At 39.1% G+C, this 17138-nt stretch overlaps 1 protein-coding gene across 1 annotated transcript in view; it reads right to left on the bottom strand.

Moving 5' to 3' along the window:
• Positions 1-17138, bottom strand: part of LOC149309382 (transmembrane protease serine 11C-like) — an 89855-nt gene that overhangs the window by 30509 nt on the left and 42208 nt on the right. Inside the window, exon 4 of the mRNA XM_089532238.1 lies at positions 9070-9137. Coding sequence (XP_089388364.1) covers positions 9070-9137 — 68 coding nt within the window. The remainder of the gene's footprint in view (positions 1-9069; positions 9138-17138) is intronic.

Below are 17138 nucleotides of genomic sequence, written 5' to 3'. Positions count from 1 at the left end.
TGCACAATGACTAACAAATTAAAAGGGATAATGCAGTATGCCCATTACAAAATAATGAATATTGACCAAACGCGTTTCGACATATGTGTCTTCCTCAGTGGTCATGTACAACTGTAAAGATAAAATGAACCTGAAACAGATAAAGGAAAAAAACTGGGAGGTGAATCCCTAAACAAACACAAGCAGGTGAATGAGCAAAAAGTTTAGGGGAGATGGACACTTGGCAATTTTATTTAAACAGTGTGTTGCACTCAAATGCAATGAATGTATTTAAAAAAATAGATTAGAGAGTGCACAATGACTAACAAATTAAAAGGGATAATGCAGTATGCCCATTACAAAGGATAATGCAGTTTGCTACTATTTATATGGCAATGTATGTGACCCATTTTCATTTTATCTTTACAGTTGTACATGACCACTGAGGAAGACACATATGTCGAAACGCGTTTGGTCAATATTCATTATTTTGTAATGGGCATACTGCATTATCCCTTTTAATCTGTTAGTCATTGTGCACTCTCTAATCTGTTGTATACCCTTTTATCTCATTCTGTGAGGCACAAATGAACAGATATTTCTTGTACTGTATATGTTCCCATTCTGGCCCAGTACTGATTGTTCATTTTACGTTTATGTCTGTAGGGCGTGGCCCACAGGCTTGAATTACTTTTTATAGTATTTTAACATTTTTTTAAATACATTCATTGCATTTGAGTGCAACACACTGTTTAAATAAAATTGCCGAGTGTCCATCTCCCCTAAACTTTTTGCTCATTCACTAGTAGGCCAGTGACACCCAGTTTTATATCTCCTTCCCACTTAGCTCCAAGGAAGCTGTTTAAGGAGTGTTGTCAGTAATGGACTGGATGAGAGTATATAAATTGAAACTTACTCCAGACAAGACAAATGCTCCTGGTCAGTTGTAAGGCATGTAGGGAATATATCTGCATGTATATTCCATCAGGTTTATCCAGATTATTTTTAAATTATGGATTTGAAATGATGAATTTCAAATGTGGATTGTTTTAATATGTGTATAACTTATTTGTCCTTTTAAATTGATGCATATTTTATCTGGCATGTTTTAACTGATGTGGTATGTCTGTTAATTATTGTTGTCCCCTGCCTCAATCCATGGGGAGAGGCTGGTAAAAAATCATCATCATCATCATCTGTGCTATTTTTCAGAGGATGGAACTGGAAAAACCACCTATGAGAGTTCCTTGCCTAAAAAACCCTATGGAATTCATGGGTCATATAAGTCGATGGAAGACTTGAAGTCACACACACACATGCCCTATGCTAGATTGAGTTACTCTCTCCTTGAAATATCAGGTTTGGAGCTGGGGTATAATCCTGGACTCAGAGTTGAGTCTGAATGCCCAGTTTTCATTTAAATGTGTACTGTGCTAGTTGCACCCATTCCTGGAGATGTCAGATCTGCCTATGATGACACATGCCTTCATTAAATCCCTTTTGGATTACTGTAATGTGCTCTATGTGGAGCTCTTTTGGAAACTGTTCAGAAACCTCAACAGGTCCAAAATTATATGGCCAGGTTGCTGATTGATGCTGCTTACAGGAAAGATTCAAACCCCAGGTGAAATAGCTTCATGGACTACCAATCAATTTTCAGGAAGAATTCAAACACTTGGTTATGACCTCTAAAGCGGTAAACATCTTGGGTCCAGGCTATCCCAAAGATCTGGTCTGATCTCTCTCTACAAGCTGGCCTGAATTTTAAGATTTTGTGGTAGGGCTTTCTCTCAGACCCATCACTATCATAGAACCTTATCACACACAGGGCAAACATGGTCAAAACATCATCCAACTGTTGAGGAAGTGTCAGGATCTGGTCATGCCTGGCACTTCTAAAGTGTAATTGAGGCTTCCCTCTATGTTCCGGATGAGTGGAAATCTGAAAGAACTGACTTGGAACCAATGGAGCAACGCCAGTGTTGATGTGCCCCACTTCATATGTGGAAGCCTCATTCTTATGTGAGGTGGAGCAATTGCCCCCTGTTACCCCTCCCCCTTAAAATCCCTGCATGTACCTACCTCTACAAAGGATACATACCCCTTGTTGAAAATGGCTGTTCAGTCTAAGTTTAGTTTAAAATTAAAATGGAGAGGATGGGAGAATAGGGGCCTTTCAGTTTTCTGTCATACTGTCCCTGTAGATTAAGCAGGTACCCAAGTCCCTAGATCATAATCCTCTTCCTCACTGTGGTGAGATTCATTATAGTTCTATTTAAATTATAACAAGTATTTTTACATTTGCATCTACAAATTGAAATTAGCATGGGTACATTTTATGCAAAACTTTAACCTCTTTTTGGCGAGATACAGACTGCCCAAAAAGGGCAGTCTGTTGCCGCCTCCATTTCTGCTGGCGGGAAGCCTCAGCTGCCAAATGGTGAGGCTTCCCGGCAGCGGAAAAAGAACCCGCAAAAAGCCGGTTCTTTTTGCGTCACACTTGCAATACCCAAGTGCACAAATGGCGCACTCGTGACATCGCAAGCGCGACGGGACGTGTGGATGCTATGCGTCCGTCACGTCAAAATGGAAGCACCCGTGTACAGGATGCCACCATTTTGACGCCCCCATCACGTGCTAGGGGTGAGGCCGGTATGGATGGTGCGTCCTCACCAACCCCTAGCACGTGACAGGGGCAGCGCAAAGGCCAATCTAAATCGGGCAACCATTTTCTTTTTTCCAGAAATAGATAAGTGTGGTGTAGTGATTTGGGCATTGACTCTGGAGAGCAGGGTTCGAATCCCTGCTCAGCCACAAAAAACCACTGGGTGCCCTTGGGCAAGTCACATTCTCATAGCCTCAGAGGATGCCAATGGCAACCCCTCTCTGAAGAAACTTGCCAAGAAAATCCCAGAATAGCTTTGCCTTAGGGTCACTATATATTGAAAACTACTTGAAGGCACACAGATAAGCAACTGCCTTAGATGCCTACCCCTGTGAAAAATACATCCAGAGGCAGAGAGCAGTCATTTAAGCATGTCACCTCCAAATCCGTTAATGTCCACAATTGACTGTGTTAATGCTAATTTCCAGATTAAAACTAAAGCATCTGGAATTGTGTCACCTCAGGGTGATATGACAATGACCTGTCAAATATGGCTATTAAGGGCTTATATAAAGTGCTGTGTAAATACCATAATTGTCCCTGGGCTTCTGCTCCGGAAAAAAAAAAGTATATTTGCAACATAAACCTAACACTAAAGGAAAGTGTTATTGCTAAGACATGGAACTCCAGAGTTTATAAATATCTCAGAAAAGAGACTGATTTTAAATTAGAGAAGTGCTGTGTTAAATTATTCTTTCCCACAAGGGAGAACAAATAATTTAATCAGTCTCCCCCACTGCCTGATATCTCTGAAAACTATACAGTTTCTAAAAAGCCCTGCCATGTGGAGAAAGTCTCCAGAGAGGGAAAGCATCCAAAGATCTGGTTGATGCAGCCTTTACACATACATACACATCCTGCAAGACCTACTGGGGAGTGTGGGAGGACAGTGAAGGATGTGGAAGGCTGTAGCTGTTCAGGGTCCTTTTCTGGCTCTCTCATGCCCACTTGCCACATGGCATTTGGAGGTGAGTCTGCTCAAGGATGGGGGAAATTGAGAAAGGGGCTTGAGGAAAATTTCTATCATTAGCATTTATGGACATTTGAAAAGTCCCTTTCTTCTTCCACCACATCAAGCATTCAAATATTCTTTCCATCCTTATTTTAAATACAGAACTGCACATTAAAATGTAGTCTGGAATCCTGCCTCAAAAGAAGTATGGCATGTATCTACTACTCTGCAACTATATGTCCTCATGCTATCCTCTCTAAAAAAAACCTTGGGAGGTCCCTGCAGATGACATCCAGCACATCTTGGATCTTGCAGCACATCCAGCAACAGAAAAACAGCTTGACGGGTCTCTGCTTTTTGACTTGCTCTTCAATAACACAAAATGGGGTGCAGTGCTTAAAAGATGGGTTTGGTGTGGGGAATTTGGACATTGTGTGGTCAGTAGAGAAGTCTGATCTCAACAATGAACAAAAAAAGTGAGTTCTAATGGTGTAAGTCTGACTCTCACCATTGTAATTCACCAAAAGGATCCAGGCCATAGAATTTAGATGCATAATCTGGTAGGGAATACAGATTTAACAATATCCTTGATACCTTTTAAATACACCACCAACAATAAGGGACTATACTTATTTCACAGAGACAACTTTGCAATTGTCACTTGAATCCATTTGAAAAGACTCAGAAAATCTTGCCTTCTGGTAGAGCAAGCATATATAATATTTTTATAGAAGTTTTTTGATATCTATGTATTAGATATTTTCACTGCTTGAATTAGAGAAAGAACTTACATACACTTTGATCTAATATCAAAGCACTGTCCCCACATTACCCACAACTGACAGCTGAAGGAACCTTTGGAAATACTTTTAATGGGAAATAAAATATTTTGGCATTACCTTTCCATGCAGGCGGGATTGCATGCTCATGTGAGGCAAAAGACTATGCTACTGGAAGGACTGCTGCTGCAATAGTCTCCCACATCAAACTTTTGCTGACGAGCCAGACTAAATGTGCCAAACAGCTACTGAGCAACAAGATTAGACAGCTGGGCTAAAGCTAACAAAATGAATTCCAACAGGGAAAAATGGAAGGTACTTTACGCAACCTTGTCTGCATTAGCCAAAAGACCTGCCATTCTGGCATTGTCCTGTTTGGACAATGCATGGCCCAATCCCTGGTTCTGATGCAGGCAGTCCAGATGTCATCCAGCACATCTTACACCAGAACCAAGGCAAAACAAGGTTTAAACACATGCAAAAACCTATTACTCTAGATCTTTGGGGATCTACAGCGCAGCAACTGTTTGCATGGCCATCTTGCTGGGCTGCCTGGTGTGGCTGCTACCACCACGGCTCACTTATTCTAAGGTCAGAATCAGGTGCATTGCTGGGTATCCCATTCTGACCTAAGAAGGAAGTAACCTGTGACAGTGGCAGCAGAGAAATTGGGCAGCCCAGTAGGATGCCCATGCACACCGGAGGAATAGAGGGCTAAGTAACAGGGGCAGATCAGGGCAGCTGTGGGACCAGGATACTCCAGGCTGCCCCTGGAGTATCCTGGCCAGTGCAAATAAGGGCTTAAGTGAAAATTAAATTAAATTAAATTAAATTAAATTAAATTAAATTAAATTAAATTAAAAATTAAAATTGATTAATTAAAATAAATTAAGTTAAATGCAAAGATATAGGATGGGTAACGCCTGTCCTGACAACAGCACATGTGAAATTAATCAAGGAGCTTTAGTAGACCACAAGCTTAACATAAGCTAATAGTGTGATGCAGTAGCTAAAAAAGCTAATACAATTCTACACTGCATCAATAGGTGTATGATGTCTAGATCAAGGGAAGTAATAATGCCACTCTATTCTGCCTTGCTCAGATCTCATCTGGAATACTTTGCCCAGTTCAGTGCAAAAGTACCCTGGGCTGAGGAATCCTGGACTAATGAGAATATTCTGTGCAAAATCTGCACATGCTTGTTTTATGCAGAAAACAGCATTTCTGTGCAGAAAGCAACGTGTTTTCTACTGAAAATAAAGTTTCAATGCAGGAAAAATAATTTTCTGCACAAAAATTCTGTTTTCTACGCACAAACCACTGTTTTCTATGCAAATCAACCACATGTGAATTTTATGCAGAATAAATTCTGAACTGCAAACAGCTTTCAAAAATTGCATGGGTTTTGAAAACTTTCTCACAGTGGGAAGAAACTTGCTGAAATTACTCATGGCTAACTTCAAAAGAAAGGAAGAAAGAAACCTTTAGAGCTATCCATGCTGCAGAATCAAAGCATTTTGACAGCACTTTAACTATCATTACTGTATTCCACAGAAGCGTGGAATCTATAATTTCATGAGGCACCAGACCTCTATGACAGACCAGGCTGAATACCTCATAAAACTAAAAATCCCAGGATACCATATGATGGCAGTTAAAGAAGTATGAAACTGTTTTATTTCTGCAGTGTGGTTATATCCTTAGTGAAGAATTACATTCCTAAACCAAAGAGACAACTATATACATGGACATCACCTGACGGCCAACACTGAAATCAAATAGACTACATAACTGGAAGAAGAAGGTGGAAAAGCAAGAAGATGGAAAAGCTTCATTCTTTCTATGAAAATAAGACCTGAAGCAGATTGTGGCACAAACCATGATCTTATAATATTAAAACATTAAGAAGAACATTAAATCTACCATCTACCAAAAAACATCAAATCTACCATTTTTCTACAGGAACATCCCTGTAGAATTTAAAGATAATGTGAACACTAGAATCGCACTATTAAACCTAATAAATCAGGAGCCTGAACAACTCTAGATTGAAGCCAGGGACATTATCAGGAAAGAATTTAAAAAGACACTATCTGCATACAAAAAGAAAGAAAATTCTAATGTGACGTTAGATGGAATTCTTCAAGCAGTTCTGGGCAGATGAGAAGCAAAAATAACAGATGACAAAAACAGAGTCAGAACCATGAATGCAACTGTTCAGCAACATGTCTGCAGGGACAAAGGGAACTGCTATAACAATCAGTGCAGAAAAGTAGCAGATGACAACAAAAAGGTAGAACAAGAAAATTTTCCACAGGATCTGAGAAACCAAATCAACAGGAAATTTAAAACAAGAGTAGGGATGCTCTACAATCAGCAGGGGGATACACTACCAGACCAAAAAGAAGAAAGATGGAAACAATACACTATATTTAACTATATAAAAGAAATATAATCATAGAGTCATGAGTTGGAAGAGACCACAAGGGCCATGCAGTCCAACCCCCTGCCATTCAAGAATATACCAAACAGCCTCTTTTTAAAACAACCCAAAGAAAGAGACTGCACCACGCTCCAAGTGAATGATGAAAGGATGACAGATTAATTCAAGGAAGAAAAATCTGAAGATGAGCCCACAATTTTACAAAATGAAGTGGAAGATGCATTCAAAGTCCTTGGAAGAAATAAATCACTAGGAACAGAAGGCATACCAGTTCCAACCAAAATCTGCCAACAAACATGATAATAAAACAGTTGGTTGCAGATTGGAAATGCTCTATATACATTCCAATCACCAAGAAAGTGGACACCAGGGATTTTAGTAACCTACTGGACCACTGCATTAATCTCCCTTGCATGCAAAGGTAGGCTCAAAATTCTACAACAAAAACGTTTACCATATATGGGGTGAGAATGCTAGATATCCAAACTGGGTTCAAAAGAGGAAGCGGCATGAGGGACCATATTGCAAGTATACGTTGGATGATGGAACACAGCAAACAATTTGAGAAGGTCAGGCTGTGATTTATAAATTGTAGCTATCACTGGCTCACTCTTAAGGAATGGATGTTATGCAACACTTGATTGTCTTGATAAATCCATATATATACATAAAACTTGCACTCATATATACAGTAAAGAATAAAATTATCACACTTGAACTGAGAACTGATGTAGCTTAGTTGTTTAGACTGTATAATCCTCAAGTCAAATGGCATGTAAATTATCATCTTGTAGGGTAATCTCAGGGTCACCATCAAAGCCATGGTTGTGCATTAATGGGTTTCATCCATTCACCTATTGATTAAGAGTTAGATATTTATATTGAAAGGGATGTATGGAGAAGGGAAGCTGAATAGCTTTCAACACCCTCCTTAATTTCCCCGTGAATGATTTCCTCAGGGATTCTTCTCCTATATCAGAAATAAGAAAGATCAAGAGGTCTTTCACAATGCACAATTATACAGCTATTCTTCTTCTTTAACTGTCATGGTTCCATCCCTTTGAATTCTAGGATTAACAGTTTAGGGAGGGATCTTGTAGCACCTTAGAGCTAATGAAACAAAGAAGCTAGTAGCATGAGCTTTTGTAGACTTGGCCCAACTTCAGATGCATGTGGTCTAAGGAAAGCTCATGCTACCAACTTCCTTCTTTCAGTTAAAGAAGGGTGCTACAAGATCCCTTTGAATACTGACTTTCCAGACTAACACATCTATGGAGATTATCACACAGAGGCACTTACATGGGTAAAATGTTGCTGAACTGTTTCAGAAGCGCGAAGGTGGGATCGTCTGTCGTGCCTCTAAAATGTAATTGAGGCTTCCCGCTTTCCTTCCATCAATGAAGCATTTGCTGAGAAGCCATTTTTTCAATAGAGATATCCTGTTTTTCAAAAAATGGCTTCTCCATGAACGCTTCATTGATGGAAGGAAAGCGGGAAGCCTCAATTACGTTTTAGAAGTGAGATGAACGATCCACCTTTGCACTTCTGAAACAGTTCAGCAACATTTCGCCCATGTAAGTGCCTCCGTGTAATAAAGTCCTATGTCTTTGAGTTCAGGGAGTGATACTTAGAATTCTCAGCAAGAGAGCCCTAGTGTCTCCTTGAACTACAAATCCCAGGATTCCACTAGATGAAGCCATGGTATTAAAAGTGCAGTGTTAAAGGGAGATAAAACAATGGAGAATGGAGATAATGTATATAAAACACTTTAAACAAATTGAAGCTCTATAACTGGTATTTCTGATGCTGGTGAATTACTATTCCCATTGGTGAGGCTGGTTGGCATTGATGGAAACTAGAGTCTGATGGGAGTACAATTTCTGCAACTCAGTATAGAAATAATACTTATTATTATTATTGAAATACTAACACTTATTACTAATCTGTTTAGGATCACAACTGGCTTGTGGATTTATCTTTCCTCTCTTGTTTTATTGCTTAACCTCAAAGGCACACAAACTGGCCTTTACGCATGCTTGCCAAACACTATACAATTGCACTAATTTGTGTACTAACTCAAATGAAGGTCCTTCACTTCCCAAGTAAAGAGCTCCATATATCTATAATCAAGTAGAGAACTATGGTAACTTAAAATTTGTTGGCATATATAAACAGAGGTAAAAACAACCACTATTTGTTCTACATGAGAGAAGTGATTTTGCTATGTCTTTGGACTATAGGGTTACATACCTCACTCTAACAAGCCGCGAGCCTCTGTATTTGTACCTTAATACAGAATTGTGAAATGTTTCATACATCTGTTGGAAAAGAAGAAAAGGGAGTTTTTATAGTAAATAAAATACAGAATCAGTCAAAGAGCACATAGTCCTATTCAGTCTGTAATAATAATGGTGATTTTAACTGTCCTGCTTTGCAATAGTTTCAAAGGCTTCGTGAAGAATGTGCTTTACAACTCAGTCCTACACATGCCTGATCTAGGTTGTCATACTCCACTTCCTCAAATCTGGGCATCTATTTTGAATATTATACAAATTATTCTAATTATGCAAAATACACTAATTATGCAAATCGGGCATATTGATTGTAGCATTTTTTTTCCAACTATGAAGACTTCATGCCATTTATTTTTACCTTCCCTTCATACCATTTTTTACAATTACTGATCTGAGAGAACCAGTACAGAGTAATGTTTAAAATGCTGGACTTGAAACAGGGAGATCCAAGTTGAAAATTCTGGCTGGTCATTGAATTACCTATGTGTCAATGGCCACCACCTTTTCTTAGGAAACCCACTTGCTCTGGCAGTTAATATGGAGAGAGAAACCATGTAAAGTGGACTTATATGTTGTTTCTTGTTGTTAATTGCCTTCAAATTGGCTTCAATATATGGCAATGTTATGACTGAGACACCTCCAAGAGTCTGCATTACACTATCAGAGAGCTTCAGCAATGTACTGAACTATATTGCTAGAGTAATACAAATAAAAGGACAACAACAAAAAATTAATATTTTTGTCATGCACAGACACTTTTAGTGGTATTCTCAGATCACTTTTTTTGCTATTGACTTTTCACTGATAGCAAAAAGGCACAGATCCATGACAATACAACCGGAGGCTCCTGAGAGAAAATGCCATTTAATTCACAGGGCAAGATGCAAAGAAAGGAGGAAAATGTGATCTCATTTTCTTAAGTGATGCAGAATAAATATTTCATTATAACTGGAAAACAGCTTTAACTGTCTTTTACCTTCGCCACTTTTCATCACAATGCAGATGCTAAGCAGCTCATATATGTTAGGATGACTGTTCTCCCACCCAACTGTTGCTTGTTAATACCAGTTAAGATAATGATAAATGTTTGTACTTTTAACATTTCCACTCCCTCTTATCTCACTAATTACATCCTCCCACCACAAATGTATGTATGAATATCTTCCAGTCGAGGCAACTCCTTAGTCATCTGTTGAAGGGCAGGTCTACACCAGCCAGAATATTCCAGTCTGGTCCCAAGTATCCTGGCCCTGAAGTTGACCTGAATTCCCCTTTAACTCCACATTCCAAAGCAATGATGTCTACACATGTGTCCTGCTGTACCACCAGCATTCACACTGGTTGAGTGTGGCTGGGTCCATTGGTGAGGCCTCAGAAGGAGTGATTTGCACCAGTGGTGGTGGCACTGGGTGGCACAATGGGACATATGTGTAGACAGCCACCCAGCATTGCTGCTCAGATTTTCCTGATAAGTCTTTTTGAACCAGATTAAGGAAGGGATGGCCAAGAGTCAGTGCCGAACTGGGCCATATCTTGAAGACAGTCTGCACTTGAATCAGGGCTTTTGCCTTCTGCAGTGTGGACAGGGCCCTGTGAGGATGAAACCAGTTCCTTTGGTCAATGTAGATATGCCCAAAGTGGGTGTCAGTCCATGAAGGTTTATGCCAAATAAAACCTGTTAATCTTTACGGGTATACAGTGTTGAGTAGATAAAGGTAGATATAGATCCTGTGTGTTTGCAAAAACACAAAATACTAGCAGTTACCCCCTGTGGATGAAGTTGATAATCTAAGATTTAATAGACAAAATATACTTCATCATATGCATAGAGCGCAAAGCCTAGGCACAAACTAGGTATATTTATGCCAAATGAATTCTATTGTGTTCCATGGTGCCTATTCCTCCTACTCTCATGCAAAGTCTTGTAGCCTGCTATTTTTAAACTACTGGGAATTTTGCTGAAGCATCACGTTTCCTCCTCCCACAAAATTCTCAGAAAGTCTTGGTGATCTTCCTTTTAATGGGCTATAATATAATAGTGCCTCCCTACTTGCATGATGCTGCAAGTCTCCAAATAGTGAGGCAATGGGTGCATGCATTCATAAAAATGGTATTCAGAACCAACAGGAGAGTAAGGCAAAGCAGTTTCTGGTACAAAAAGTTTTTATTCTGTGATTGTTGTTCAATGGCAATGTGACAGCTCAGGATTTTGGAATGTTAGATACAGACGTGACTTCCTTGTGGAGAGAGATAAACTGCTGGCTGAGGAACCTCAGGTGTAATCTAAATACAGCCTTATCACATACCACAGCAGTTCATTATATGGGTATCAGCTGAATTTGGTCAGCATCTTCATCCAAAATAAATGAGCCAGGAAATTAGAACATATTTCCTGTCACATAAGATATACATAATCTCAGTGAACCACATCCTTCCTTTGCAGGTAAGCATTTTTTCTTTTTAAAAAAATGAAATGTGAACCTTATTTTTTTTATTAGAATTCTGCCTCTTTTTCAAGAAACGCAAAGAGGATTGCACAACAGTTTATAAAATATATACAACATAATTTTTAAAAATCCAACTTCATACAGTAAAACTAAGAGCAAGAGAAAAATGATTCACTGTAAAAACAAAAAGACATAACTTTTCCCCACACTAACACCTGATGAATTATGCAAGAAAGGTGAAGAAAGAGAGTGCCATAACTAAAAAGGCCGTGTCCCAGCAAAACATGCTTCAAAATGGCTGGGACATATAACCTCTGATCTTGGATTTAGTGTTCACATAGGATCATACTGGGACTACCCAGGCCTTCAAATATCTTGGTCCTAAATTGTTTAGGGCTCTGTGGCTAAGAACCATCACTCTGAATAGTGCCAGGAAACAAACTGCAAGCTAGCTTTGTTAAAACAAAAATAGGGAGAAATTACTCTGTCCCTCACATTTTCCATCTCAAAGTTTTGAAATGATTAGCATAACGTGTTATGAGCCAGTGTGGTTTATTGGTTTGGGTATTAAAACTATTGGGTTTGAATCCGTACTTAGCCATGGAAACCCACTGGATGACCTTGGGAAAGTCGCACTCTCTCAGCCCCAAAGGAAGGCAAAGGCAAGCCCACTCTAAACAAATCTTGCCAAGAAAGCCCTATGATAGGTTCACGTTAGGGTTGCCATAAACTAGAAACAACGTGAACCCAAACACAAAATATGAGGTTCGCATTGGGAGATTCATTCCCTGAAAGACAGACACCAATTTTAGTTGTTCCTTGTGGGTATTCATTTATGTTGTTCAGTGCTGGGGGCTTTTCTCCTCTCTGTCCACATAGTCTTATAAAAACAGTTCAGCAAAAATAAGAAATGTTTGCCAGAAACCCTAACAATTTGCCTGAGCAGATCAAAACCTTCATCCCACACACTGCTTTCCATAATGAAATCTCTCAAGATTGGAATCAGCATAATCCCGTCACTATCAGAAGGTAATAGTGAGCTGGACTGGGAAATGGTTTGCATATAACAGACAAAGAAAGTTTCCCTTTGGGAATGAAACTTCTTTCATTTGAGAACATTCATGCCTATTGTCCAGTCATTATTACACATCACACCCAATTCCAATCCCCTGGGAAAGTCACTTAAGGCTATCAACTTCTGAAATCCTGCCCTTAGGGTCCACTTCTGGGTATAAATACATGTGCCCAGAGAATAGCAAATTGGTCTAATCAGAAACCGGGCAGAACCTCTGTTTGATTTTGACTTGGCATGTCAGTAGCTGGCCACCCCATGTTCTGCAGGCAGCTCTAAGCCACTTTTAGTCTGTCTGTTGCAAAATCGGAGCATCAAGATCGGTAGAATTTTATAGCAAGTAGCAATAGCAAGTATTGTACGTTTCTATACTACTTATCAGTGCACTTAAGCACTCCCTGAGCAGTTTACCATGTGTAAGTTAATTTCCCCCAACAAGCTGGGAACTCATTTTAGTGACCTCAGAAGCATGCAAGGCTGAGTTGACCCTGAGCCCCTGTCGGTACTGAACTCACAACCTTGTGGTTTGTGAGTGAGTGGCTGCAGTACAGGCATTTAATCACTGCACCACCAGGGCTCCTATTACCTATTAGCAACCATGAAACTCACAATTATCTCCTATCTTTGCTTTAGTTCATGTGTGTGTGTGTGTGTGTGAGTGAAAGTGTGTGCTTGTGTGTGAACCCCCCTTTTTAAGTAAACTACATTAATTTGGAAAATGCCTCTGGAATTATCTGTTTGGAACTGTTATACAAAGGCCAAGCTCCAAGCCAGAAATTACCTTGGCCCTCTCACTACTAAATTGTTGAGCTAAATTAATCTCCCCATTGAATACAATTTGTGGATGCCCTACCAGACCCCCCCCCACACACACACACACATGCATACACACACAAAAATTAGGTAACATTTCTATTAACCAATAGGTGTATTTCTTTTGTCGCTTCACTGGAAAAAGAAAGGCTTTTTGTTTATTCAGAAAGGGAAGGCTTCCATCAGCTTAGTTCTCTCCCTGCAATGATTCTTCAGACTAAAGAGTCTTCCCTAGAGGTTTTTCTCTCTCTCTCTCTCTATAAATAATTTCTCTGTTTCCTGCCTGTAGAAGGCTTTAGAGCTCAAGTTTACTAGAACAAAACCGCAGGCTATTCTTTATTTCCTTTATCTCTTTTTATCATTTACACTTACTACTACTTCCTCCTCAGTCTTGTCAACACCTACAGTTACAAAGACTTCTTTAGTATGCAACATCTCTAGATAATTTCCTGTAGTTTCCAAATTCTTCCCGTGTGTGGATTTACAATAGCCCAACTGATTGCTATTAACATCTGCTTGAAGATACTACACTTGTGTACCATTCCATTTTCACAATATTAGTAAGCGTCAGTTATTACATTTCTGCTTCTCTGGCACAGCTATAATCTACTATTCCCAAATTTTGTGGGCAGGGTCAAACAAAATTCAAGTTGGATGAAGAAGAATTAACATAAGCCTTGTACCAAGGAACAATAATTACAATGATCAAAGAAAGTGCGTTGCTCCCCTCCCACCTCAATTATGCTTACACTGAAACAGTGGAGATTATCACATGGGGTATAGGAGGGATCGCTCCCATCCTTACCCCATCTTTATCATGTCACGCTTATCCTGCCCTTCTCCCATCAGTGGCTGCCTCATTGTTTTAATGGGACTTTCTGTTAATAGACAGTGATGGGGCCATGCCACTTCAGTGATGGGAGAAGGATGAGATAAGCATGACGTTGTCAGATTATCTTATTGTGATCGCATGATAAGAATGTCAGAAGGATGGGATAAGGACAAACATCATATGATCATTTTCATGCAATCACGCCTTAAGGATGGGTTAAGGACAGGAACATCCCTTTTTTTACCCCGTGTGATGATCTTGATTGAGTATGCAAAGGGATCTTGTAGCACTTTTGAGATTTGAGAGAAAGAAGCTGGCAGCATTAGCTTCCATATACATCTCAGGAAGCAGACTCTAATCTAGGAAAGTTCATGCTACTAGCTTCTTTTTTTCAGCTAGTCTCAAAGGTGCTCCAAGATCCCTTTGCATACTGCTTTCCCATATTAACTCACCAGTGTCTTTGAATTCTTCAGACACTGAGTGTATGATCTCCCAGATCATAAATTTTGGTCAATTTTATACTTGTTATGGTAAGTGAAGGTTGTCACATGGAATACAGTACCATAGTACACTACTGCTTTCTTGAGCACAGGAACCAATATACACACTGATAAAAACATGTAAAACAAAACAAAACAAAACAAGAAAAAACACAACAATTTTGCCTGGGAAGTATTTGGTTGTACTGGGATATGTGATAAAATATACTTTCAACAGAAATTTCACAAGGCAGATTGCTTATCTGGGCACCTATTAGACGACTCTTCTGTGGACTTTTCACCAGCAATATGCATATTAGATGAATGGGTGTGACTGGGGAGTATACTTTTGTGGCGAAGGGGAGAGGGTTGAATTCTTTCATTTAGACAAACTTAAAATATCAGCAGCAGATGATGAAATCAAGTGTACAGGCATTTAAACTTTTCTCAATTAGTTACAGAACATAATTAGAGAAATCCACTCATCACTAATTTCCACCTCACTACCTATAGATATCATGTTAGCATGTAGCCAGGGACGTAGCCAAGGGGGGGGGGGGGGTTCTTGGGGTCCGGACCCCTTCCTTCCATTAGAAAAATGAATGGTGCGTGCTGCTGCGCCACCACACCCAAGCCCCATTATAATGGTGGCACTTAGTCTGGACCCCCCCCTTCCTAAAATTCTAGCTACGTCCCTGATGTAGCCTTCATTGCTTCCTTTCTGTACTCTCTTGAACTCTAAAATATTGATTTAGAATAAAGGCAACTAGAACTTTATGCAGTGTTTTCAATATGATCGTGAAGCTCATTTTTATTACAATCTACGGTTCTATTTTTCATTCCCAATCATTTGATAACACTGAATTTGCATTTAACTAAGCCAACTGCCAACCCTTCCTCTACAACAAACTCAAGAATTTGAGAACGTGATTTTCAATGTGACATAAAAGAACACTTAAAATACTGAATGCTTAAACATTTCCTCCAATTGATTTTGAGATAAGTGACAACTGATATTTTAACAAACAACTGTTCAATAGAATAAAGCATGGAAAGTGTATTAACTAGGGTGCTTTGATCTGTCAATGTTGCTTGACATAATGGCTTGTCTGTTCAGTATTGGTAGAAAGAGGGAATCATGTAATGTGATTTTACTCATTACAGGGCCATTTCACACTACAGAATCATAACACTGTGATTCCACTTTAATAGATATGTCTGCACCTTATTGAATGCCAGGATTAGAGAGTGACATAATAAGACTGCAATAAGAGATATAGGGAAAAATAAATCACTAAGAGCCAGTGATATTGCAATAAAATTGCTACAATCCATACAGACAGAATCAACAATAGTAATAACTAACATATGCAAACAAATATGAAAAACAAAACAGTAGCCAACAGACTGGAAATGATCAATATATCTCCCAATCCACAAAAAAAGGAGACACAAAAGACTGCAGCAACTATAGAACCATAGCATTAATATTCCATGCAAGCAATATTATGCTCAAATTTCTGAAGTATAGCCTCCAATCATATATGGAGAGAGAAATCTCAAGGTACAAGTGGGATTCAGGAAAGGAAGAGGTGCTAGGGATCCCATTGAAACATACAATGGCTAATGAAGTGCACCAAAGAATTACAGAAGAAAATCAAAATGTGCTTTATAGACTACATAGCAAAACATTTGACTGCACAGATCACAAAAAACATGGGAGTGCCACTAGATTTGCTAGTCCTGATGAGAAATCTGTATTTAGGACAAGCGGCTGCTGCTAGAATAGGATACGGAGAAACGAGTGCTTCCCAATTGACAAGGGGTCAGACAAGACTGCATTTTATCACCCTATCTGTTCAACTTGTATGCAGAAAATATCATAAGAAGAGCAGGAAAGTAATTGTTAGACTCAGAAGAAGAAAGAATGAAGATAGGAAGAAGGAACATCAACAATCTAAGATATGTGGAGAACACCATACTGCTAGTGGAAAATATAATAGACTTGGAACAATTACTAAGGAAGGTCAGGGAAGAAAGTGCAAATGCAGGCTTATTGCTGAACACAAAGAAAACAAAAATAATGAAAGATCTACATACGTTCAACCTAGAGAATGAGAAAATCAAAATAGTAAAAGAGTTCCCATACCTTGGATCAAACATTGATAAGAGTGGTAACAGCAGTGAAGAAATAAGAAGACAAAATCAGAAAATATAAAGATATACAACTGACATTGAAATTAGAATTATCCAATCCATTGTATTTTCCATCAGCATTTATGGATGTGAGAACTGGACAGTGAAAAAAATAGATAGGAAGAAAACCAACTCATTTGAGATGTAGTGTTGGAGGAGAATACGGAGAATACTGTGGATGACCAA

This window comes from Sceloporus occidentalis, unplaced genomic scaffold (genome assembly GCF_023333645.1).
Source record: "Sceloporus occidentalis isolate IW3139 unplaced genomic scaffold, rSceOcc1.0.p SCAF_7, whole genome shotgun sequence".
Taxonomy (NCBI): domain Eukaryota; kingdom Metazoa; phylum Chordata; class Lepidosauria; order Squamata; family Phrynosomatidae; genus Sceloporus; species Sceloporus occidentalis.
The sequence above is the reverse complement of the archived record's forward strand: the minus strand, read 5'-3'. Positions and strand labels throughout refer to the sequence as shown.